We start from the raw sequence: 26,248 nt of genomic DNA on the forward strand, positions 1-26,248 counted from the left end.
GCTTCACTGCGTCCATGTGTGGTTTCCTTGGCTCTTGCATAATTTGACTCACAATCCCAACTGGATATGCTAAGTTTGGTTGGGTTATGGTTAGGTAAATCAGGCTACTTACCATCGCTATATTGTCTAGCATCTGCAATGAGATCACTATAATTCTTTGACAACTTGTAGTTTGCATCAAGTGGTGTTGCAATTGCCTTTGAACCCATCATCCTGAGCTTTGCAAGTCGATCTAATGTGAACCATTGCATGACCAATATGCCTCTTTCATCTCTTATAACTACAATCCCTAGAAAATATTGAAGTTCACCTAAATCTCTCATTTCAAATCTTTGAGAGAGAGACTCCTTAATTCTTTCAACTTCACTTGGGTTGTTGCCCACAATGAGTAGATAATCAATAAAATCACACAAGTATTTGTTCCTCTTGAAGAATGATTGATGAATTTGCAAGAATCTCGTGTGGAGAGAATAAATCCTTGTGAGTGAAAGAACTCTCTTACTTTGTCAAACTACGCTCTAGTGCTTTTTTCAAGTCATATAGAGCCTTCTTTAACTTGCACAAATATTGAAGCTTCATAGGATCTTATATCTTGCTAACTGATGCATATTCACTGCTTTGTCAATTCTCCATTTAAGAAAGCATTTTTCACATCCATATGATGGAGCTTCCAACCTTTCGCTGCTGCCAAGGCAATGATCACACAAACACTTGTATACTTTGCAGTTGGGCTACGTGCCTCTTCATAATCCTCCCCATATGTTTGAGAAAACCCTTTGGTCATCAACCATGCCTAATATTGCTCAATTTAATCACTGGATTTACATTTTATTTTGTAAATCCACTTGCAACCAATTGCTTTCTTGCCATATGGAAGAGGACCCAAATCCCTTGTTTGATTCTTGGAAAGTGCACTCATCTCTTCTTCTATAGCATGTTGCCACTTCAAATTACACGTTGCTTCCCCAAAGCTTTTTGGTTCATGCTCATCTATGACCTACACCATGTATACATAATGCATAATATAGACATCATACTTATTTAAGCCTTTTAATAAAATACCGATGCCTTTCTGGATATCACTTGATTTGTTCTTGAGTCTAGGAGCTTGTGAGAGTAATATCCTTTTCTTTTGATGGTGAGGGAATAGCTGGCTTCGAGGGGGACTTTGGATTTTCTGTGGTTGGTGAAGATTCCTCTTCTTCTTCAACTTCTTGTAGATCTTGATGCCATTGTGCCTACTCATCGAATTTCATATCTCTGCTTTCATAGATGTGGCAGGTTACTGGATTTATGGATCAATATGCTTTTCTTTCTGATAAATATTCTAGTGGCATTGTCATCAAGTTTTTCATGATCCTCATCAATGCGCTTTACATAGGTTATATACATGAAGATGTGTGATATATGGTTTCTTCTTGTAGAGTACCTGATATGGCACCTTAATTCCATCTCTAAGAGGCATGCGATTGATGAAGTACACTGCATTGCGCATTGTTTCGGCCCAATATACATTAGGCAGATTCATTACGTTCATCATTGCACGAGTGGCTTCCATGATGTGGTCATTCTTCCTTTCAGCGATCCCATTTTGTTAAGGCATCCCAGCATATGTCAGCTGCCTTCTAACTGTTCTTTTTCAAGAAATCATCAAATCCCTCTTCCATGAACTCCCCATTATTATCTGTCCTGAATTTCTTGATTCTTGCTTTGAACTCATTCTCTACAAGTGGTTTGAATTCTTTGAAGTGCCTAAATACTTAAGATTTGTTTCGCAGAAAATAAATCCATGTATACCTAGAATAATCATCAATGAAAGTGATATGGTGCCTCATGCACCTATGAGATTCAACTGAACTTGGATACCACACACCACTATGGATGTTCTCCAGTAGGTATCTTGTTGTAGTGGATGATTGGATAAATGGATGCTTTGTAGCCTTTGCAAATGCATATGTTTCATAAATATGATTCCTATCAAATTGTATCATAGGCATATTCTAGTCACTAGTTCTTCCCTGTCATATCTTTTAGCTTAGGAGATTGCAATGCCTCATTCTCTTGTGCCACATGTCTGAAATATCAGTAAAGGAACTCTTCATAATAGAGGGCAAATCCATGCTCATAGTAAATAAACGACCGACTTTCTTTCTATAAGCAACAATCCTTCCGTCTTCTTTTAATCAGATTTCACAACCTCTTTTACCATAAATTACGTTAAGCCTTGATCTACCTATTGTCCCCATAGACATAAGTTTTTTGGTAAGTTTTGGAACATAAAGAACATTGGAAAGGTGCTTGATATTTCTATTGGGCACTTGTAATGTAATGTTTCCTCTGCCTTTAACTTATAGAGTGTTGCCGCCCCCCATCAAGACTCCAAGCATATCAGACAAGGCTTCTTTGGTGGTGAAGAGATAACCTCTTGGTGTCATATGACTTGAATGTGTTGAATCTATGTGTCACTATTCTTTGCTCTCATGTCCAACATTAACACAAAGTACTTCAATTTTATCCTCATAAGCTTATTTTTCGTCCTCTTGTTTTCCTTTGGCAACATAATTTCCTTAGTTGTACCAACAATCTTTGGCATAATGTCTGACTTTTCCACAAGTGTTGCAGGAATTTTCCCTTGATCTAGGGCTTTACGAGACTCACTTTTCTCATTATTTTGTGATTGTGGTCAAGATTCTTTATTATTTTAGGGCCTTCTTGAACTATGATATCTTCCTCTACCTCTTCCATGGGAATTAGTAAATAAGGCCTCATTCTGGTCTTCCATTTTCTTGAGATAATTTATTTACTCTAATTTCCTCCTTTCAAGTAGTGCTTCCTCTTAAAGCAATAGGCTTATAGCTTCTTTCATGTGTGGCTTGGATTTTTGAGTCATCACCTGCATTGCATCAATCCCAGTCCTTAGATTTTCAAAGATGATAGCACGCGGGTGTCATTCTCCATCTTTATACCAATTCCTTCCAATTGATCACTTAGATCATTCACTTTTCGGGAAAATTCTGTGATGGAGCCATGATCTTGCTTATATGCCTGTAATTCTGCTTCCAACAATGCCTTCCTAATGCCGCTTGTCTATTTGTGCACAGTGGCCAACTAATCCCAAGTTTCTTTTGTTGTTTCAACATTCCTCACATGCGAGAACATATTGGCACACATGCGATCTAAATTGGGGGCAGAGCGGTGCCATTCTATTTCTTCCATGACACAAGTGTATCATGAGCAATTGGTCTAGGTTCAGATCCATTCGCTACATTCCATAAAACTTGCCCTAGCAAATAGCTTCTTAACCACATTTTCCAATCTCCATAATTCTTTGCACTTAAAACTTTGAGAACAATGGCACTTGATGTTGACATGGCAATATTTCCTCTCTTTTTTTGTCGTTTCCTTCCTTGTTTTGGAAATAAAAGAAAACCAGCTGCAAAATATAATTGAAGATTTGAATGAACAACTAACTTCTAATCACAACTCCCGTATCTTAAGAAGTTGGCTTTGACACCATCTTAAAAGTACGTGCGAAAGCTTTGGGTGTTGGTGGGCACGATGTGATACACTCAAAAAAAAAAAAAAAAGGCAAAGAAAATTTTTATTTCAATAATTCTTTGGCCTTGGTGGCTACGTACGCTTTCTTTCTCTACGCTCAATGGCCCCTCTCTCTACAATGGCACGGTAGCTTCCCTTCTCTTTTATCTAATTCTCTTTCTAAACTAAGCCTCACCCTCACACTACCCCTCTTCTCTTTTCTTTACATTACCCAACTTCACCTCTCTTACAAAACCCATGCAGTGTATCAACCTTATGTCTCTCAACCTATATCTATACTTTCCACTTTTCCTAATCCTAGTAGGACTAGGTAGACCCCATGCTTATCCTAATCGTAATGGAACTCTTTTTAAATAACCCTTGGCGTATGGACTTATCTTGATCCCAAACTTTATTGTAAAGATAACCATACACTTTGTGCACGAATAGTGTGCGTTGAGTGGCTTGTGTTGCGCATGATGCGCAAGTGCACAAGACTGCGTACTAAGTGCACTTATTTAGTATTTCATGCGCATCTGTTTAGGAAACATAGTGCAAATCGTATAATGCATAAGTGCGTAACGCTCGTCATAAATGCGAGCAACATCGCTACACTTTGCACACGAATAGTGGGACTCTATCTAAATAACCTTTGGCTTATGGACTTATCTTGATCCCAAACTTTATTGTAAAGATAAGCATTGCTAAGTTGGGAGTCCTATAAGCATGAGGCTAGGATCTAGGATGTAATGGGATTATCTAGTTGCAATTCTATTGGTATTAGGATAAGCATAGGGGTCTACCGAAGCCTACTAGGATAAGGAAAAGTAAAAAGTTATAAATAGGTGATGTGGGTCGTACATGAGGTACAAGGGCTTATGGAAAAAGTAAGAGAGAGTATGGTTTAGAGAGTTGTAATGTGAAATGAGGTAAAAAAGAGGTACGTGAGGGTCTAGTGTGAGACTTAGTCTAGAGAGAAAATTAAATAAGAGAGAAGGCTAGCTACCGTGCCATTGTAGAGAGAGAAAGGGAGGCTTTTGAGCCTAGAGAGAGAATGTCGTAAGAGAGGTGTGTAATAGCCCATAGAGGCCCCGAGGGTTTTTGAAATAAAAGTTCTCTTTCTACCTTAATTTTTTCTTGTGTACATCACATCGTGCTTGTCAACACCCAATGCTTCCGCATGTACTTTCAATATGGTATCAAAGCCAACTTATTAAGATTAAGGACTTGGCATTGGAGGTTAGTTCTTCCTTTAGATCTTCAATTATTTTTTTGTACTTGATTTTTTTATTACCAAAAAAATGAGTAAAGAGAAAAAGGGGGAAGAAAATGAGAAAAGAAATATTGCCATGTCGACCCCAAATGCCATTGTTCCCCAAGTTTTGACTGCAAAGAATTATGGAGATTGGAAAGTGTGGTTGAGAAGCTATTTGATTGGACAAGGTCTATGACATGTAGTCAATGGGACTGAAGTACTGAACTAGACCAACTGCCCATGATAGACTCGTGTCATGGAAGAAACAAAATGGCATGGCTCTAAACGCAATTCAGATCTCATGTGGGCAACATATGTTCTCCGATGTGAGGAATGTAGAAACAACAAAAGAAGCCTGAGATTGGTTAGCCACTGTGCACGAACATGCAAAAGTAGTTCTAGGAAAGCATTGTTGGAAGCAGAATTATGGGGATTGTCAGCAAGGTAATGGCTCCATTGCAAAATTTTCTTAGAAAGTGAGGGATCTATGTGATCAATATGAACGTTGTAGAGATAGAAAATGACATACAGAATTGTACGAACTATCAAGGGATCAAACTTATGAGCTATACAATGAAGCTCTGAGATAGAGTGATTGAGCAACGACTAAGGCATGAAACGAGTTTATCTGGAAACCAATTTGGTTTTATGCCAGGAAGGTCAACAATTGAGGCTATTTTCCTACTTAGGCAATTGATTGAGACGTTTAGGGCGAAGGGAAAAGACCTTCACATGGTCTTTATTGATCTAGAGAAAGCATGTGATAGAGTACCTCGAGATTTGATTTGGCAGGTGTTGGAAAAGAAAGGAGACTCCAGACATTGCATCGACTTGGTGAGAGATATGTACGATGGAGTACTAACTAGAGTACAAACAACTAGTGGAGAGACAAGTACGTTTTCAGTAGGGTCAGCATTGAGCCCGTACCTCTGTTTTAATTATGGATGCCTTAACTAAGCACCTACAGGTACGGTGGTACATGTTGTTTGCAATTGACATAATTTTGATCGATGAGACTTGAAACAACGTCAATACAAAGTTAGAACTTTGGAGGAATGTCCTAGAATTCAAAGGTTTTAAAATTAGCCGAACTAACATATAGCATATGGAATGCAAGTTTAGTAATAATAAGAGTGGAGATGAAGAAGTAGTTTAGATTGACAGTCAGGAAGTACAAAAAAGACCACATTTTCAATATCTTGGGTCGAAAATCGAGAAAAATGGAGAGATTGAGGACGATGTCGCACATGGAATTAGAGTTGGGTGGGTGAAGTGGAGATGTGCAACTGAAATTTTATGTGATCGCCGCATACCAATGAAGCTGAAGTACAACACCTGTTAGGAGGTGCGAGTTAGTTCAAGTGAAAGGATTTAAAAGGGTTAGGGGTAAGCCCAAAAGGACGTGGTTGGAAGTAGTCCAAAAAGATATGGGGACTTATGGCCTCATTGAGGGTATGGCCTTTAATAGAGCAGAATGGTGGACTAGGATTCGTGTCGTCAACCCCAATTAATTGGGAAAAGGCTATGATGATGATGATAAAAGATAAAAAAATGACACTCGAGTTGACATCATCTCTGAAAATCTAAGGACTGAGTTTGATACAGTGTGGATGATGATTCAGAAATCCAAATCACCCATGGAAGAAGTGTTAAGCCTATTAATTTAAGAGGAATTACTACTTGAAAGGAAGAAATTGGAGTCAAATAATTATCTCGAGAAAGTGGAAGGCTTGAATGAGACCTTGTGTACTAATCTCTACAAGATGTCTCATGATAGAGGAAGATGTCGTGGTTCAGGAAGGCACCAAAATAATAAAGAATCCCGATCACGATCTTAAAATAATAAACAAGGTGAGTCTCATAAAGCCCAAAGATCAAACAAAGCTTCATGCTATACTTGTGGGAAACTCAGACATTGTGCTAAAGATTGTTGGCGTAACAGAGGAAATTATGTTGCTAAAGGATAATAGGAGGGAGAAAAAGATGCTTTTGAGGATAAAATTGAAGAAGCTCTTTGTGTTAGTGATGGGCATGAGAGTAAAGACAAGTGGTAAATGATCTCGTCACCTCCAAAGAACCTTTCTCTGACTTGTTTAGAGTCCTGACATGAGACAACACTACTCTACAAATTGAAGGCAGAGGAAACATTACACTACAAGTGCCTAATGGAAACATTAAGCACCATTTCAATGTTCTACATGTTCCAATACTTATGCGAGTCCGATTAAGAGATGGAAGGATTGTTGCCCGTGAAAAGAAAGTTAGATGTTTATTTGCTATGAGCATGGATTTCTCATCAATTATGAAGAGTTCCTTTACTTATATTGTGGACTTGTGGCAAAGGAGAGTAGGGCATTGCAATCTCCCTAGGGTAAAAGGCATGGCAGGGAAGAAGCTAACAATCGGGATGCCTGTGATACAATTTGATGAAATCATATTTGTTTAGAATGTGCCTTTGCAAAAGCTATAAAGCATCCAATCATCCTCTACAGTAAGATACCCAATGGAGATCATCCATAGTAATATGTGAGGTCCAGGTCCAATTGAATCTCATGGGCTCATGAGATAGTATGTCACTATCATTGAAGATTATTTTAGGTACACATGGATTTATTTTCTGTGAAACAAATCTGAAGTATTTGGGTACTTCAAAGTTCTTTAAAGATTGAGTTCAATGCATAGATTAAGAAATTCAGGTCAGATAATGGTGGAGAATTTGTGTTAGAGGAATTTGATATTTTCTTGAAAAAGAAAGGCCCTAGGAGGCAACTGACATGTGTTGGGACACCTCAACGAAACGGGATTGCTGAAAGGAAGAATCGGCACATCGTGGAAGCCACTGGTGCATTGATGAACAAAAAGAATCTGCCTAAAGTATTATTGGGCCGAAGTGATGCGCATTGCAGTGTACTCGATAAATTGCATGCTACTTAGAGATAGATTGAAGATGACATATCAGCTACTCTACAAGAAGAAACTAGATATCACCCATCTTTGTGTTTTTCGGGTGCATAGACTATGTGAAGAGCAGTGATGAGTATCATGATAAAAATGATGGCCAAGTCATAGAGTGTATTTTCCTTAGATATTTCATCAGGAAGAATAGCATATCAATGCATAAATTCAGTAACCCGCTGCACCTATGAAAGCGGGGATGTGAAGTTCGATGTGCAAGCACAATGGCATCGAGCTCTATAAGAAGTTGAAGAAGAAGAGGAATCTTCACCTCCCAATGAAGATCCAAACTCCTCCTTCAAGCCGGGTACACGCACACCTTCAAAAGAGAAGAAAACTTTTCCCTCAAGCTCCTAGACTAAGGAGCAAGCCAAGCGATATCTAGAAAAGGCATAAGTATCCAATTAAAAGGCTCAACAATTATTATGTCTATAATATGCAATATGCGTACGTAATGTAGGTCATAGATGTGCAAGAATCAGAAAGCTTTGAAGAAGCAACATGCAATCCAGAGTGGCAGCAGGTATTGGAAGAAGAGATGAGTGCACTTTCCAAGAATCAAACATGGGATTTGGTTCCTCTTCCAGATGGCAAAAAAGCAATTGGTTGTAAGTGGATTTACAAAATAAAATGTAAATCCAATGATAAAATTGGGCGTTATAAGGTGCGTTTGGTGGCCAAAGGGCTTTCTCAAACTTATAGGGAGGACTATAAAGAGGCATGTAACCCAATTGCAATTGCAAAGAATACAAGTGTTCGTGTGATCATCGCCTTGGCAGCAACAAAAGGTTAGAAGCTCCATCAAATGGACGTGAAAAACACATTCTTAAATGGAGAAATTGATAAAGAGGTATGTATGCATCAGCACGAAGGATATGAAGATCCTATGAAGCATCAATATGTGTGCAAATTAAAGAAGGTTCTATATGGCTTGAAACAAGCGCAGAGAGTGTGGTTTGACTAAGTAAGAGAGTTCTTGCACTCACAAGGATATATTCTCTCTACAACAAATTCCTACATATTCCATAGTATTCTTCAAGAGAAACAATTATTTGTGGTGTGGTTTGATGATCTGATCCTCACGAGCAGGAGCCCAAATGAAGTTGAAAGAATTAAGGATTCACTCTCACAAAGATTGACAATGAAAGACTTGGGAGAACTTCAATATTTTCTTGGGTTTGAAGTTTTAAGAGATGAAAGAGGCATATTGGTTATGCAGAAGAAGTTGATACTAGTTCTACTGCAAAGTTCGGGATGATGGGTTCAAAGCCAATTGCAACACCACTTGATTTGACCCACAAGTTCTCAATGAATGATGGGGTTCTCATTGCAAATGCTAGACCATATAGAGAGATGGAAGGTAGCCTGATTTACTTTAACCATAACCCGACTTAGCATATCTAGTTGGGATCATAAGTCAGTTAATGCAAGAGCCAAAGAAACCACACAACCATCAATGAAGATGTGTTTTATGAACACAGAACTCCTATCATGCATGCAAGTCATTGTGATGCAGAGTGAGCAGGATGCCAAACCACTCATTGCTCAATATCCAAATACAGTTTCAATTTGGGCTCTAGGATTATGTTGTAGGCAAGCAAGAAGCAACCTACAATAGCATTATCATCCCCTGAAGCAAAACATAGACCAGCCCTGGTGGCCACATGCCAAAGTGTGTGGTTGACAATTACTTAAGGAGTTTGGAGAAGCCATGGACTAAATGTTCCAATTCACAGAGACAACATAGTTTGATCACGCTAGCATCAAATCCAGTGTTCCATGCACCCACAAGGCACATCGAGGTATACTATCATCGTATTCGTGATAAGGTGTTAAGCAAGGAGGTTAACTTGATACACATTCCAACCAATGAACAAGTTGACTAATATCCACCCTACAATGTTGAATTAAGAGAAGGCAATAAAATTCAAGCGAGCCTTAGACATGAAATATGCTAGAACAACTTAGCAATGAAGGGGTTTGTTAAAGATAAGTGTTGCTAAGTTAGGAGTCCTATAAGCATGGGATTAGTATCTAGGATTAAAAGAGTTCTATTGGTATTAGGATAAGGATATAGGTCTACCTAGTCCTATGAGGATTAGGAAAATTAAAAGCTTATAAATAGGTGATGTGGGTTGGGCGTGAGGTACAAGGAGCTTATGGAAGAAGTAAGAGAGAGAAAGACTGTTTAGAGAGCAATAACGCGAGATGAGATGAAGAAGAGGGGCAGCTTGAGGCTTAGTTTAGAGAGAGAAAATTAGGGAAAAGAGAAGGGTGGCCACTGTGCCATTGTAGAGAGAGAAGGGATGCCATTGACCCTAGAGAGAAATTGTAGAGATTTTTTGAAATAAAAGTTCTCTTTCTGCTCTACTTTTTTCCCGTGTGTGCACATGATATTGTACCCATCAACACCCAAAGCTTCCACACGTACTTTCAACTAGATTTTCATTTTACATGAGCCATGGTCCATAGTGTGGCTCATATCATGGCCTTCTTGTCTCGCTAATTTCTGCCAACAATAAACTGTTTAAAAATGAAGTTGCATAATCGTGTACCTCATTCCTTACTGCTTTATTGCCTTTACAATATTGTATTGAGAATATGGCATGAGCATATAAGGATCGAGCATATTATGCTTTCTCTATTATTGGGCGTCAGCTTTCCATCTCTGGCCGTTTTACTATCATCAAGCTTGCGCCAACTCCACTGCTCCACCCCTTCTATGCCATGCTTATTGTGATAAAGAGGTGTGTTGCGTCCTCTTTCCATTAGCATATATTGAGCCTCCAAATCCTCTTAAAAGTTATAAATTTCTCTTTTACCTGCCCCAAAATCAATCTCAAAACGTTCATCCTCCTAGGTATGGGACAAACTTCCTATTACGTGTCATTAACTCCTACTTGTTTAGCGTATATTACTTAATGGCCACCATGGATCAAAGCGAACCAATAAGAATAATGTGCCATTGTAGAGAGAGAAAGGGATGCCATTGACCCTAAAGAGACATTGTAGAGATTTTTTGAAATAAAACTTCTCTTTCTGCTCTACATTTTTCCCGTGTGTGCACATGACATCGTATCCATCAACACCCAAAGCTTCTACACGTACTTTCAACGAGATTTTCATTTTACAAGAGCCATGGTTCATAGTGTGGCTCATATCATGGCCTTCTTGTCTTGCTAATTTCTGCCAGCAATAAACTGTTTAAAAATGAAGTTGCATAATCGTGTACCACATTCCTTACTGCTTTATTGCCTTTACAATATTGTACTGAGAATATGGCGTGAGCATATAAGGATCGAGCATATTATGCTTTCTCTATTACTGGGCATCAGCTTTCCATCTCTGGCCGTTTTACTAATGTCATCAAGCTTGCGCTAACTCCACTGCTCCACCCCTGCTATGCCATGCTTATTGTGATAAAGGGGTGTGTTGCGTCCTCTTTCCATTAGCATATATTGTGCCTCCAAATCCTCTTAAAAGTTATAAATTTCTCTTTTACCTGCCCCAAAATCAATCTCCAAACCTTCATCCTCCTAGGCATGGGACAAACTTCCTGTTACGTGTCATTAACTCCTACTTGTTTAGCGTATATTACTTAATGGCCACCATGGATCAAAGTGATTCAATACGAATAATGTGCCATTGTAGAGAGAGAAAGGGATGCCATCGACCCTAGAGAGACATTGTGGAGATTTTTTGAAATAAAAGTTCTCTTTCTGCTCTACTTTGTTCCCATGTGTGCACATGACATCGTACCCATCAACACCCAAAGCTTCCACACGTACTTTCAACTAAATTTTCATTTTACATGAGCCGTGGTTCATAGTGTGGCTCATATCATGGCCTTCTTGTCTCCCTAATTTCTGCCAGCAATAAACTGTTTAAAAATGAAGTTGCATAATCGTGTACCTAATTCCTTACTGCTTTATGCCTTTACAATATTGTACTGAGAATACGGCATGAGCATCTAAGGATCGAGCATATTATGCTTTCTCTATTACTGGGCATCAGCTTTCCATCTCTGGCCGTTTTACTAATGTCATCAAGCTTGCGCTAACTCCACTGCTCCAGCCCTTCTATGCCATGCTTATTGTGATAAAGAGGTGTGTTGCGTCCTCTTTCCATTAGCATATATTGATCCTCTATATCCTCTTAAAAGTTATAAATTTCTCTTTTACCTGCCCCAAAATCAATCTCCAAACCTTCATCCTCCTGGGTATGGGACAAACTTCCTGTTACGTGTCATTAACTCCTACTTGTTTAGCGTATATTACTTAATGGCCACCATGGATCAAAGCGAACCAATAAGAATAATGTACTAGAGAATGGTCATGGGTATGCATAGAGATTATATCAGCTTCGCAGATCATTTGGTTGATTCAGGATTGCTGGGGTCCTGTATGAGAATTCTGGTGGTCTACTTTTGCACTTCAGTTTATGTAATCCCTCACCATTTCACTTACCAACAATAAATTGATTGAACTTTACTTGTATATTGTAACTTTCTCTGGTTGGCAAAGAGTATAAAAGAGCTGACATACTTCCTAAGTTGTTTTGCGTACGTCTATAATTGATGACAATATGAGGGATCACTGATTAAAAGCTGCGCCTTCATTCAACACTCTTACAGTTGGAATTTGGATAGAAATAAGTTAGGAGCTCCTATGGCTATTGATTTTTATTTCCAGATACACGAGATCAATGAGGGATACCATAGACAAGGTTTATGCCTATTTTGTATATCAAGTTTGGGAAAATTATATGATAGTCCAATGGGTATTGAAGACCATACATGGTTTTGCTCATTGCATTCCAATGAAGTGATAAAAGTTGATGGCGAAAGAGTGGTACACACCATCCTGGTAATTGATGAGGACATTTCCCTTTTTCCTTTTTTAGTTAATTATTTTTAGTTTCCTAAGTGTATATTTATCCTTTAGTCCTTTAATATTTTATTTTAATTTAGGGTATTTTATGTTATTATGTTAAGAACATATTCTATAAGAAGGGAGAGAGGAACACCAGCCTCTAGGATATTTTTTTTTTTAGAACTTCTATAAAAATAGGAAAAAGAAATAGAGAATGGCTTCTTGAACTCTTTGATTGAAGGTAATTTTTTTTCCCTCTATTATGACTAGTGGGTTTATGTGCTTTGCATGTAAAAAAGAAATAAGCAACAATGTAATTAATCACGTAAATTTGCAATCAAGACTATGCAGATATGTAGTATGCATTCATGTAAATAAACTCGTAAATATGCAATGGAATAGTACATTGATATGCATTAAACGATCACGTAAATAATTACATAATTTTTGAATGGGAGAGTGCGTTACATATAAAATATATTCAATCTTTAATTATGATTCTAATTATATTTGCATAATGATTTTGATATTTATTATAATATTACAATCACATTATTAATGTTGATTCTAATATTATTATAATAAAAAAGGTTAACTATAATAATGAAAATTATTATGTTATAATTAAAATAATTATATATACAAATTTATATATATATATATATAGATTGTATTTGTATTATTTGAATATATTAATAATATTTAATTCTAATTATAATAATTCTGTATAACTATCATAATTACAATTAATGAAACTATACTTATTATGTCATAATACATGAATTACTACATAAATACTAATAAAATTGTAATAAAAATAAATATGTATTGGAATATTTATAATTAGAAACATATAATTATGATGAAAGACATCCTCAGGTTAAATTGGTTTATTAATTATTTTATTTTTAATTTTAAGTTATAACTATAATTTTCATAACACCTATAGTTTTAAAGAATTTGAGTTTTTAATAGTATGTTCATAAAATTTGCATCTTTTAAAATAAATATTGGAAAATAATGTTTATTTTGGATTTTATTTTGTACTACTTTATTTATGTGTGATTAGGCCTCCCATGTTTTGAATGTGAACATCCCTTCATAGATGGCCCTATATAAAGGCTTTATTCCAAATATCATTTCAACTTCAATTTTCTGTTCAAGATCCATTTTAACTGGGATGACAGTTAATTGTAATATTTTCCCTTTGAAATTAATTTTAACTTTAACTTAGAATGTTGGAGGAGGTTAATTGTAATATTTTCCCTTCTTTAACTTTAACTTGGAAGATTGGAAGAGAGTAATAGTAAGTCTACTTGGAATCCACCTCGTAAAAAAAAAAAAGCTAGAACTTATCCCTCTAAGACTTTCCTCTCTTATCGCACAACCTGATAGTACTTTCCCACATCCCCTATTTCTCTCTTGAACTTTCTCCTAAATCAATCTATTCTTTAAGATTTTCCTGTCTCGCACCTTCCCTTCCCACATTGAATTAAATCCATATCCCTCTTGCTCCCTTGAACTCTCTTGTTCTATCTATTCTATTCTCTCATACAGAGGGACCTAGAATTTAAGGAGAGAAAACTAAATATGCATTTTCAACCTTTTAATTTTATAAATAGGTATTTTCAAACTTTCTATATTTTCACACTGAGTTCTAATCCTTTGAAACTTACTCTATTGTTACAAAGAAAAAGGAATAGAAAATCAAAGCATAGTGAAGAAAAAAACCTTTTAAACTTATCTGTTCTGGAAGGTTAAAAAAAAACGGAATAAATATTATAGGAAAAAAATAAAGGAAAAAAACCCTTTAAAACCTCTTCTTGAACTTCCAAAAAAAGAAGAAGAAGAAGAAGAATGATGGAAAAAGAGAAACAAAAAGAGAAGAAAATAGTTTAATAATTATCACACATTCCCTTCCCATATTAAATTAAGACTTAATGTAGTCCATAACCCCTCTTTCTCTCGTCAATGCTCTCCTTAATCTATCTATATTTTCTAATATAGAGGACTCTAACCAAACCCTGTCCATATTCTCTAATATAGTTATTTCAAACTTTTATTTTTATTGCCGCTATTTTTAACCTTTCAAACTTAACCTATTCTGGAAGATTAAGAAAGGATAAAGGAATAGAAGATCAGAGGAAAATGACGAAAAAATGCTCTTCAAACTTCCTCGGAAAAAGTAGAAAAAAATCATAGGAAAATAAAATGAAGGAAAAGGCCCTCTCAAACTTCCTCTTGAACTTAAAAAAGAAGAAAAAGAAGTAGGAAATCAGAGAAATCATGAAAAAAGATAAATTGAAAAAAAAGAAAACAAAATAAAAGATCAGATAAAATGATGGGAAAAAAGAAACAAAAAGAGAAAAAAGAGAAGGAAGAGGGATAATAATTCAGAGAGGGGTATTAATGAGACTTTGTTTTCCACTGCAATCTCTTTCAACTCTCCTCCCCGTAAAGGGAATAATAATTCATAGAAGGTATTGATGAGAGTTTCTTTTCTATTGTAAACGCTTTCAACTTTCCTCTCCTTAAAGGGAATAATAATTGCGAAGGTATCAATGAGACTTAACATGTTTTCAACTGTGAACTTTTTCAACTTTACTCTCCTTCAAGCTTCACAAATATCTCTTCTTTGCCACTTCATTGGGCTTTGAAATTAGGTTTTGCAATATTAAAACTCACGAATAAAATATGATTAAAAGTGTTTTTCAAAATGAACGTTTTCCGAAATGAACATATTTAAAATAATAGAATATGGTACATATTATAACAAAATGGTAGCAATGGCTCTCTCTCTAGGTTGGCAAGGAGATGCAACGATTTGAGGAAAAGCCCTTTCTTTCTCTCTAGATAGCAAGGAGTTGTAATCCTTCGAGGAAAGGCCGTGACTCTACGATTTTAGAGTTACCTAATCTTTATTTCTATATATCTCTAAAAATGGTTGGTCTCTCTAAAACTGTTGGCTTCAATATTCTCTCTAATGGTTATCTCAATTTCCTAAGCATCATCTCTCCCCTAATAGTTATCTCGATTTCCTCAAGTAATACCCTCCCTTAACTCCTCCTATCTAAAGTTACTTGTGTACCTCTAGGAATTGAGTCCTTTTTTATTTTCTTGATGTGCGTCCACCCCTTAACTGTGGCTTAATAATGTAGTATAGATATTCTTCTTTCTTCCATTTTCTTCCCTTAAATTCTTTTATCGTCTTCTTTCTTTCCCTTATTTGTCTTATTTTTTTATTTCTTCAAATTTTTTATTTTATTATAACCCTCCAAACAGCAGACCTACACTATTTGAAGAATCCATTATAACCTAAGAAGTAACCCTTATGTTCTTCCTAGAATTAATGCTAAGTAAAATCCCTTGAAGCCTTAACCCTATTTCGCATCTAAAGTCAAAACCTAATTTCTTTGCACACCATTAACTTCAAGACCTTAGAACTAGTTATGGAGACTCTTGGGTATTAATTTAAAGTTATTCTAAACCCACTTTTCTCTTGCAGGAGAGCTTTAAATTTTATTGGGAAACAATTTTCTTTAGCTGATTTTTCTTAAATGACTGATTTCAATCTATTACCGATTCAAAATCTCATCTTTTGTGCATTAAAACAAATTCCTAAAATTGCATGCTGATTTACACAAGCTTGCTTATTTAGTTTTCTGGATGAAAACCTGCTGAAACTGTTGATATTTAGCCTTATTTGAAGATAAATTTTTCTCCAACCGTGTTCTATGGCCTTTTAATTGAAGATTAATGAGTGGTTGATCTTAGGTTAGATCAGTTTGGTATCAGAGCAAGTTGTCCTACGGCTAGAGGTCTTTTTAAATTGTTTAGGGTCTGTCCTACAGTTTTAAGGTGTCCATTAGGTCTTTAAGGTATTGTCCCTTAGAGTCTGTCCTACTTTGTGGTATAGCCTTCCTTAGGATTTTAGGTGATGTCTTAGGATCAATAGAGAGTTTGTGAGTTTTTATGGATTGCTACCTAGGGTTCCCAGGTTAGGAACATTGTTCATGTGGTCATCTAGAGCATAGGAAGAGTCCCTCCTTAAGTCTATGAAAGTTCTATCTTTAGGTGAATTTACATTCCATGGCAGATCAAGGGAATGTGACCAGGGTCGTTGTCAAGGCCATGTCGTGGCCAAGCCTGAAGACATGGTGCAGCCAAAGGTGATCGGAAAGAGTTCATCCTACAACGACGTGATCATTATGACTCCCTCGAGCAGATGAAGGAGCAAGTGACGCAAATTGCGGAAGCTGTAGGTATTTGGACTATGCTTCCCCCTAATCCTCCACCGAAGCCTCACGAAGATGCTACTTTGCATGGTTCTGAGAGGAATCAAACACTACACGAAGAACATGGAGAGAATGATCGTGATTCCTATGAGGATCTAAGGCAGTATCATGAAGACGTATGCATCTCGAGGATAGATTGAATAGAGCTGAACAGAGTGTCATCTGAGGTGGAGAGTAAGGAGAAATGGACAATGTAACCTCTTGTAGCTGAGGAAGAGATGGAGAGTCCACCAAATGCATGAGAGCTTCAGCCCCTCTAGGAGGAATTCAGTGAGCTCACTCCAGAAGAGCTTCCTTATGGCCTTCCTCTTAAGGGAGATTTAAACTTTGTACACCTGGAGCTGGCCTCCTACATATGGCCCACTACTTGATGAGTCTAGTGGAGCATATAGAGTTGCATAGACATGTCAAAGAATTGCTAATAAAAGGACTTATATGATAAAGCTTGAGTCTGTGCATGGTCCCTATACTCTTAACACCAAAAAATGATGGTACCTAGAGACTGTGTTTTGATAGTTGCGCAATCAATAACATCACCATCAAGTATCGGTTCCTAGACCTAGGCTTGATGACATGCTGGATATGTTAAGTGGCACTCAAATTTTCTCCAAAATTGACCTTAGAAGTGGACGCCATCAGATTTCTATTTGACTTGGTGATGAATGGATAACAACCTTCAAGACTCATGAGGGTCTTTTGGGTGGTTAGTCATGCCCTTTGGTTTGTCCATTGCACCCAGCACACTTATGCCCACAAAGGACCAAGTTTTATGACCATTTGTCGAGGAATTTGTGGTTGGATACTTTGATGATATTCATACATGGAATGCGAAGGGACAAGCTCTATGTCAATATTAAGAAATATTCCTTTTTAACCAAAAGTTTGATTTTTCTGGGCTACATTGTTTTGGCAGAAGGGACTAAAATTTATTTAACTAAGGTGGAAGACATTAATAGCTAGCCAACCATGAGTTCCATGGGTGATGTATGCAGTTGTCACAGTCTCACTTCATGCTATGGGAGATTTATCTGAAATTTTAGCAACACGATTGCCCTGGTCACTAATTGCATGGAGAAAGGGACATTTAAATGGCCTCCACAGGGCAAAGTGATTTTCCAGCTCTTAAAGGCCGAAACGTTGAGTGCATCGGTGTTTGTGCTTTCCTGATTTTGAGAAGGTCTTTTAGGTGGATTGTGATGCCTCCCATGTTGGGATAAGAGTTGTTTAAGCCAGGAGGGGCATCTGTGGCATTCTTTAATGAAGAATTGAACGACATTCATTCCTATCACTCTGCACATGATGTTGAATTTTATGCAATCATTCAAACTCTTCGATGCTGGAGGCATCGTTTTGTTCACAGGGAGAGGGATTGAGATATATTAACTCTTAGCATACAATAAATAGTCAACATGCCAAGTGCATCACATTTGAATTCTCTTCACGAGACATCATTATTGAGCTACCTAGTGGGGGTATTGTTGGACTTATTGATCTGGCTAAGACTATTGTGTTGGTAGAGAGGATGTATTTTTGGCCTAGATTGGGGCATGACATGAAGCGGTATGTGGACCATGGTCAAGTTTGTTAGATTTTTAAAAGTCAGTCATGGAATATTAGCCTCTACGCTCCACTTCCCATCCTAGATGCTCCTTAGGAAGATGTCAGCATGGACTTTGTGTTAGGTTTGCCTAGAACTTCCAGGAGGTATGTTTTTCTGTTTGTAATGGTAGACCATTTTTCAAAAATGATCCATTTCATTCCCTATCAAAAGACCTTGAATGCATCTCATGCTGCAAATATATTCTTTAGAGAAGTGTGTCTTCATGGTGTACCTAAGTCGATCACCTATGATCGAGATACTAGATTCCTGAGTGAATTTTGGAGAACGTTGTATAGTTGAATGATCATATCATCCTCAATCTGATGGCCAGACTGAGGTAGTCAAATTGTAGCTTGTGAAATTTCTTGAAATATCTTGCAGGTGAGAGGCCGAATTAGTAGGATCTGAGTCTTCCTCAAGTAGAATTTTCTTATAATAGCTCGGTTAACCAATTGACCGAGAAGTTTCCCTTCATGATAGTTTATGGTCACTCCATTTCTCATACATATTAGATTGTGTTCATTACCTTGTGTGGGGAGGAGGAATGCCAAAGCCTGTGATTATGACCAACAATCAAGGAAATACAGAAGGAAGTCCTTGACAGGTTGACAGCCAATTATGCTGAGTATGTTGCAGATAAGCATTGATACGGTAGATGTTTTTTGTGAGGGACTCTATCATTGTACATCACAACATCTAAGGCATGAGAGATGTCCAATCGATACCTACAAAATGTTAATGAAGGTTTGGGCTATTCCGGATCTCAAGAAGTTAGATGACATGCTTATCTCTTAGACTTTCCTGGGTATCTTCCTATCTAGCCAATCTTTGATATTGCTGATTTTTTACAAGTTTGGCTCCCTGTACATTTGGTATTGGTTTGCTGGGGACTGCAGAGCTACTGAGAGCAACTCAGGACAAGATAGAGGATGTGGTGGATGTTTGGACTGCCGATACACGTCGTGGTTCATAAAAGAGACACTTGATTTGTTGGAAAGATCACCCATTGGTTGACTGTTCCTGGTATGGAGGATGAGGAAGGATCTTTATCAGCACTGATGGAGGTGTGCTCGACCGGGTTGAGTTTTTGGAGAGTAAAAATTAAGGTTATTGGTCTTTTAATTTATTTAGTGGGAAAAAGGCGATGGCAATGATGACGATGATGATGATGGTCTTTTAATTTATTTTAGTTACCTATGGGAATTTATGTCTTGGGGAGTTGAGAATTCGAGGCTAGTTTAGTCCATGTGTGCTTTATTTTAATTAAGGGTATTTTTTATCTTTGTGTTTAAAACAAATTGTCCAAAAAGGGGAGAGAGGGACAACCATCCTCTACAATTTTTTTTTTAGAGAGCATTGTAAAGGACAAGAAATAAAATAAAAAAGAGTAGATAAAGGGCTTCTTAAACTCATTTATTGAAGGCCATAAAGAAGGCTTGGTAGCACCTCCCAAGGCGGCAATATAATACTCTTTGAATTCTTTAATATTCTTTCTTTCTTTTTCTCTGTCTCTGTTATTTTTTCTATTTTTCATCTTTCTATAAATTTGTTTCCTTTTATTATTACCCTCCAAGCACAAACCCATCCCATTCAAAGAATCCACCAAAACCTTAAAAGCAACCCACAGGTCCTTCCTAAAATTAACCCTAGATAAAATGCCTCAAAACCTTAGCCGTAATTTTGCATCAAAAGGCAAAAGCCTAAATTCTTTACACCATTAACTTCAAAACCCTAGAACTAGTTGTGGAGATCCTCCTGAATCAATTCAAACTTATTCTACACCCTCTTTTCTCTTCGGATTGTAGGCTAGTTTTAAATTTGATTGGAAATCAATTTTATTTAGGGAAATTTGCTTAAAAGACATATTTCAATCCATGACATATTCAAAATCCCATCTTTTGGGCATTAAAACAAATCCCTAAAATTGCATGATGATTTACACAAGTTTGCTTATTTTGATTTGTAGATGAATAGCTGGTGAAATTGTACATGTTAAGCCTTTCTTTAATTTAACGTGTTCTCTAAGCGTGTTTTAGGGTCATTTAATGGAAGACGAATGAGTGGGTGATCTTAGGTTACGTCAGTGACGATATGACCTGCTGGGCTCCACTCTCTCACCATCATCCCTTATTTCATTTTATGATGATAGCACTAATTGATTATGAGTATACTGTAGTCCATTGGATTGTAGCATAAACCTACCTATAATTTTTTTTTTCTTTTTTCCTCTTTTTCCTTTTTTTTTTTTTTTTGATAACCAAATCCAATAGTGCCTTCAACTTGATAGTTATTTGTACTTTTATTTTTGTGATTGTTTTCTTTGAATTTATGAAAGCATTTCTGGTGAAGCTAATTGTACTTTTTTATCTGGATAGGATGAAGCTGTGCATGCTGATCAACAAGCTTTCTATTATTTGGAGAAAGCTGTTGACCAGGTATGTTTCATTCTTTAACTCGCAGAGAATAACTTTTTGAGAACCCAATACATGAACTTACTTAGCTTTGAGGACATCGAGACCATGTATGTCTTGATAATATTGATTTGTTTTGAATATTTGATGTTGTAATATTTTACTTTTTCATTATACAGGAATGGGGCCCTAAACCTGCATTTTATACAAGAAAAAGAATGTTACTATTCATTCATTACTAAGAAGGACCTTTTGTGCTCTAGTTGCATCCAGGGGCTTTATACCTACTCGGTGCAGTGTATTTGACTGGGGACTGCGTGAAAAGAGATCTTGCATCTGCATTATGGTGTTTCCATAGGGCATCAGAGAAGGTGATTGTTCAAAATGCTTCATTTGGCCAAGAGAAGTGGTTTCTTGACCAGCTTAACGTGTTGGCTAAGCATGTGTGTTTCGTTTTTTTTCTTTTAATAGCTGAAAATGATAGGAGTATACATCAAGGCCCAGTTCATTTGGACCATTTATTTGGAACAATTCAGTGCCTTTCCCTACCTATAATACGAAATGTGTTGTCCACTCTAATATTCATGAGTAAGGCCCCTTCCTTTCTCCTACTTATTAAGGAAATACCATAAAACTTCCCCCACCCATTTAAGAAACTAGAAATACTCATGTTTATAAATATAAATAACCCATCCATAACAAGAAAGATGGGACCATTGAAACTGGGCCACAATTGCACTTAGTTCATACAGATAAGGAGATGCAAATGTAAATCAACCAAAAACAGCTTAAAGACAAATGGAACTTAGTGTTTGTTATGTACAACGTGTCAAAAACTGACATATGTCAATGTCCTTTTCACAGAGTTTGTGAGTCAATATCATCCAGGAGAGAGAATGTGGAAACATCAATCGAGCCCAGCTGAGCTGTTTGAAGCTGAATAACAGTCAGCTCTTATAGGGAATATTTGCATGTCCTCTTGGATGTGATGTGGGTTTAATAGAGTGGCTAGTTTGGCCACCCACCTTTTTAGCAGTCTCCCAATCTAAAAACATGGGTAGATAACTAGTAATGGAGTTTTGTTTGCCATCCATTGCTTTGGGTGGATTATTAAAGGGATATGTGGCCAAACTGGGCACCTTTAAGAAGTGCTTGAGAATTCATAGGATTTAATTATTGTCCAAATCAACCCCACTTGATTGTTTAAGAGTTGGATTCAAATCAAACTCAGGGTGACTTGTGCAACTCATCTGCATGCTGTGTACTCAGATGAAAAGCCATTAGTATCCTCGACAAATCACATATTAGTATTGCGGTGTCGAGATATTTTGCATTCAACAAATGTGGAAATATTATTCTATAGTGAATTAGGAGGCACTTATCCTGATTTATCAACCTTGTCATTTTCATGAAATCAACAATGTATGTGAAGAGTTAAATGGATATTTGTTAGCAATAGACATAGGGAAGCCAGCCAAATTGGGGACTACCTTCTTAACCAACATGTTGATTGAGTGAACTCTTCACTTGGAGAAGCATAGTGTACTTTTGTATTCTCTCTTCCATGTTCAATGCTCTTGATAAGATATCCAAATTGTTAGCCTCATTTGGATACATGCCTTGAGCATAGTGACTGATTTCTGGCTTTAATTGTTGGTTTACATGTGCCTAGTGTGCCTAGAAGTTTGATAGACTAGGTATACTCATAATCCGTCAGGTCACCTATGTCCAATGTAATTTATGGTGATGGAGCGGGAGCAGGATCTGCGAGAGCTGGGCATGATCCAAATGTAAGTCTAGCCTCTCGCAATCACCATCCATTATTTCATTGTATGGTGATGTTCCCAATGGATTATGGTTTCCCAAGGTCCTTTAAATTATATTGTACCCATGTCTTTAGCTACAAATTGGTTTGCAAAAAAGCATCTATTAAAGTTTGGGCAAATAGAAAATCGGATATGAGGGAAGCTATCATTTAATCAAAGGAACTTTGATTGTGAATTTTGAAAATCTGCAGGGACATGCAGGTGCTGCAATTGCATATGGATCACTTCTTCTAAAAGGTATGGTTTTAGGCTGTTAGCATTATGTTCTTACAACTTATTTCTTGCTGAAAGTGAAACAGAAAATAAGATCCAAATTTACAATGGTATTTAATTTTTTTGCTAGTGATAAGGCTCGGATAATGATGATGATGGTGATTTAATTTTTTGCTAGTGATTTATGTCTCTATGGAATTATAATTCCAATATGATAGCCAATTATTATGTGCTAGAGAGGCAATGTATATCAGTTTTTTTTTTGGGGAGTAGAAACTGACTTTTATATTAAAAGGATGTGCAAATTGTGATTGATATTTGATGTAGAAAACTGTGTTGGATATAGGTGGTTTTTGCAAAATGGGGCTAAAGGTGAAATTATCCTCATTAGGCTTGAGGCCTGTGGATTGTGAGGTTTGTACTTGAAGCTGTCTTTCTTGAGGGTGTTTGTAGCTTGTTTGTCTCTCTCCCGGAGTGTCCAAAAGATGCTTGAATGGGGTGGCATTTGAAAATCTTCTCAAAAATGGGGTTCAGTCTCCAAGGATAGGGGGCAGTTTCTTTGCCCAGTATATCATGTTCTTAGGGTCCCCTTCGACCAACAAAGGGTTTCCCAACTACTCAAACAGTTTGAGAGGGATATTGGCTTCAGCAATGGTGGAGTTGGCAAAATCGATTGTACCTATGTAAAATTACTTGGGCAAGCAGGTTGATACCCCCACTCCCAGCCAGACTAGCATTGCCAAGAGAGCAACCATCAAAGTTGAGTTTGATTATGCCTAGGGTAGGTGGGATCAATTGGTGGCTCTAGAGATGGGCTTCAGTTTGGACCATAGGAGCTGTTGCCAACTTGCCATTGCTGTTTGAAGTCCGTTATTGAGTATGCACTAACTCTTTGCATTTGTGTACCCAAAGTCAACATGGGCTATAACACAGCTTTAATCTCATTGGTGCGGGATCTGTGACTTTTGAATATGCACTTGTTATGCTCTAGCTAGATCGTCCAGACTAAAGCTAGGAGAGGAGCCCACCAGAGTAGGAGGCCTGAAGAGGAGAAAAGGGCTGAGAGAACGAGAAAAGGTGTTGGGCGGTCTTGGGTGTCACCCAGACCCAGCCAAAAAGTTTTAGAACAAAGTCCCAGATTTTGCTTGTTACTTCCCAAAGAATTAATAGATGATCTTGCTGTCCTTGCACATGGTGCACCTGTCGGGAAGTGGATTCCTTTTTCACTGAATTTGGTTGAGGGACTTTCTGGATGTGATGACCAATTAAAGGCCTGAACTTACGTGGGATGGAGGGAAAACCAGGCTCTTGATGCTAGTGACATCGTCAGGTTGGTTGGGATCAAGTCCAAATGGAAGGATATATAGAAAAGTCCTGTGGAGAAAGTCAATATTTTTTGAAGTAAATATGTGAAGTGGAATACAGAGAAGATGTTGTTCTTGGGGAACATCATTAACCATATATTGCACTAAAAGGCATTGTTATAAGATTCTATGCTTCCATAGAAGCATTTCCTCCCTCACTCCCTCACTCTAGGAGTATTTCTAGGCCCCCAATTATGGGGATGTAACCTCTTCAAACTGGTGACCAACCTCAAAAATAAAAAGAAACTCAAAACACTGTGTGTGTCTTCACAGAATAACATCTTAATATTAATGAGAGACCCCGATTTTTGGATGGCCAGACAGAAGTGTAAGTAACTCAAAATTCAAATTTTATTTTTTTGACAACATTTGGTGCTTATGTGGGTCCAAAACTCTCTGATTGAAAAAATTTTCCAAGTAGGTATTTCACCCTAGGGAGTAAGTGAACAATATGCTACTGAGGGAGCGTAGTATATGGCCTCAAAGGAATTAGTATGTAATTTTATCCCAGCTAATGGCAACTATGACCATTCGAAGTCTCAAAATCAGAAGTTAAGTTCATTTTTCTTTGTGCCCATGTTGTTCAATTTCTCTACCAATGGGCACGCCTCACTATGATCACATATCGAAATGCACAATTTTCCTCATATTTCTTGTGAACCCCACATCCAATAAATATTAAAACTAAGGAGATTATATCTAATTTCAAATAACCCACCACATGACACATTAAAATGGGTTTTGAAAATTTTCAAATTGCAGTCAGGGTAAAATTTAAAGTACAACTTTTTGCTGTTTTTTTTCCATTCTTTTAAAATATATATATGATAATACATTTATCGCAAATGGGACATAGCTTAGAACGTATTTCATTGATAGACCTTAGAAGGATAAAGAGGACATTGCCTTGTTGGACACTACATATTAAATATCAAAACAATTGGTAATGCCACAACAAGCAACTCAAATTGAACCATCATTTGAATAAATTTTGTCTACATTTCATGTTCCTCAGTATATGTAATTACCATGAAGAAGCCAGTTGCATATTGGTTAAAGCATGTTATAGAAGGATATCAAATCAAAATCTATCTCAACTGAAATTATTAAAAGAACAAAAATATCTGGTTTTCAGTGCCAGAATTTGTGTGTGTGTGTGTGTGAGAGAGAGAGAGAGAGAGAGAGAGGAACCTATTGAGTGGAGTCATGATTGAGAAAGAAATCAAGCCAACTGAACTTTTAGAATGTGGTCTTGAAAACATCGGTTCCTTTTCATCAGAGAATCTTTTACTCTTCCTGATTTCTTATTGTTTAGTGATGCCCATGGTGAATGTTTCAGGTGTTGAAGTCCCAGAAAAGATCAACAAATTGGGACGTAGGCGAGGCCTTCCAAAGAGAGTGATGGAAAAGAGTGAAGAAACCTGCGGTGAGTCATCAGTCGAACAAGCAAAACGGCAATTCCAAATTGCTGCAAAAGCAGGCTGTGATCTTGGTTTGCAGTGGCTTAAAAGACTTGAAGAGAGAGAGAAGTCAGTCTGAATTGCTTGTGTTGCCTAAGATGGATGTTAGAGAGGTGTATTATTCTATTTTTCTAGTTATGTTAATGATAGTATTGTAATTTGGATGAGTTTTTGTGTTCCAGCCGACCCACCCTCTTAAGGGCCCCTTAAAATCCATCTTAGGTAAATTTTAGACCTAAAGTTTCACTAGTCAATAATCTCAACCACTGCAACCACACATCTTTAAAAAAGAAAAACAAAATGATGAACTGTGTCTCTGGAATGTTCATCTTAATTCTTCATGGATCACCAAATTTGCTATATTTTTTGAAGTTGCAGAATCAATGATCTGATGTAGAAATCTGTCTGAAGTAACATAGGATGCGTTTCATATCCTAAATCTATCACTAAGATTGAATTTT

At 37.1% G+C, this 26,248-nt stretch overlaps 1 protein-coding gene across 17 annotated transcripts in view; it reads left to right on the top strand.

Annotated features, from left to right (window-relative positions):
- The window catches only part of LOC18428445 (binding protein), a 39,375-nt gene extending 13,348 nt beyond the window's left edge, over nt 1–26,027 (top strand). For 4 of the 17 annotated variants that reach the window (XR_016056158.1, XR_016056162.1, XR_016056155.1 and 1 more), the window contains 4 exons: nt 20,889–20,948; nt 21,104–21,295; nt 22,942–22,987; nt 25,667–26,027. Coding sequence is in view for 7 of the 17 variants with exons in the window: in XM_011622941.3 (XP_011621243.1) it covers nt 20,889–20,948; nt 21,188–21,295; nt 22,942–22,987; nt 25,667–25,866 (414 nt within the window). In the remaining 10 variants the exon portion in view is untranslated. Of the gene's footprint in view, nt 1–20,888; nt 20,949–21,103; nt 22,715–22,941; nt 22,988–25,666 lie in introns of all 17 variants that reach the window. The other 13 variants (XR_016056159.1, XR_016056156.1, XR_016056164.1 and 10 more) reach the window with 7 other exon arrangements.
- Nucleotides 26,028–26,248: the final 221 nt, after the last annotated feature.

This window comes from Amborella trichopoda, chromosome 5, assembly GCF_054954075.1.
Source record: "Amborella trichopoda isolate Santa Cruz 75 chromosome 5, AtrichopodaSantaCruz75HAP2 v2.0, whole genome shotgun sequence".
NCBI classification, from domain to species: domain Eukaryota; kingdom Viridiplantae; phylum Streptophyta; class Magnoliopsida; order Amborellales; family Amborellaceae; genus Amborella; species Amborella trichopoda.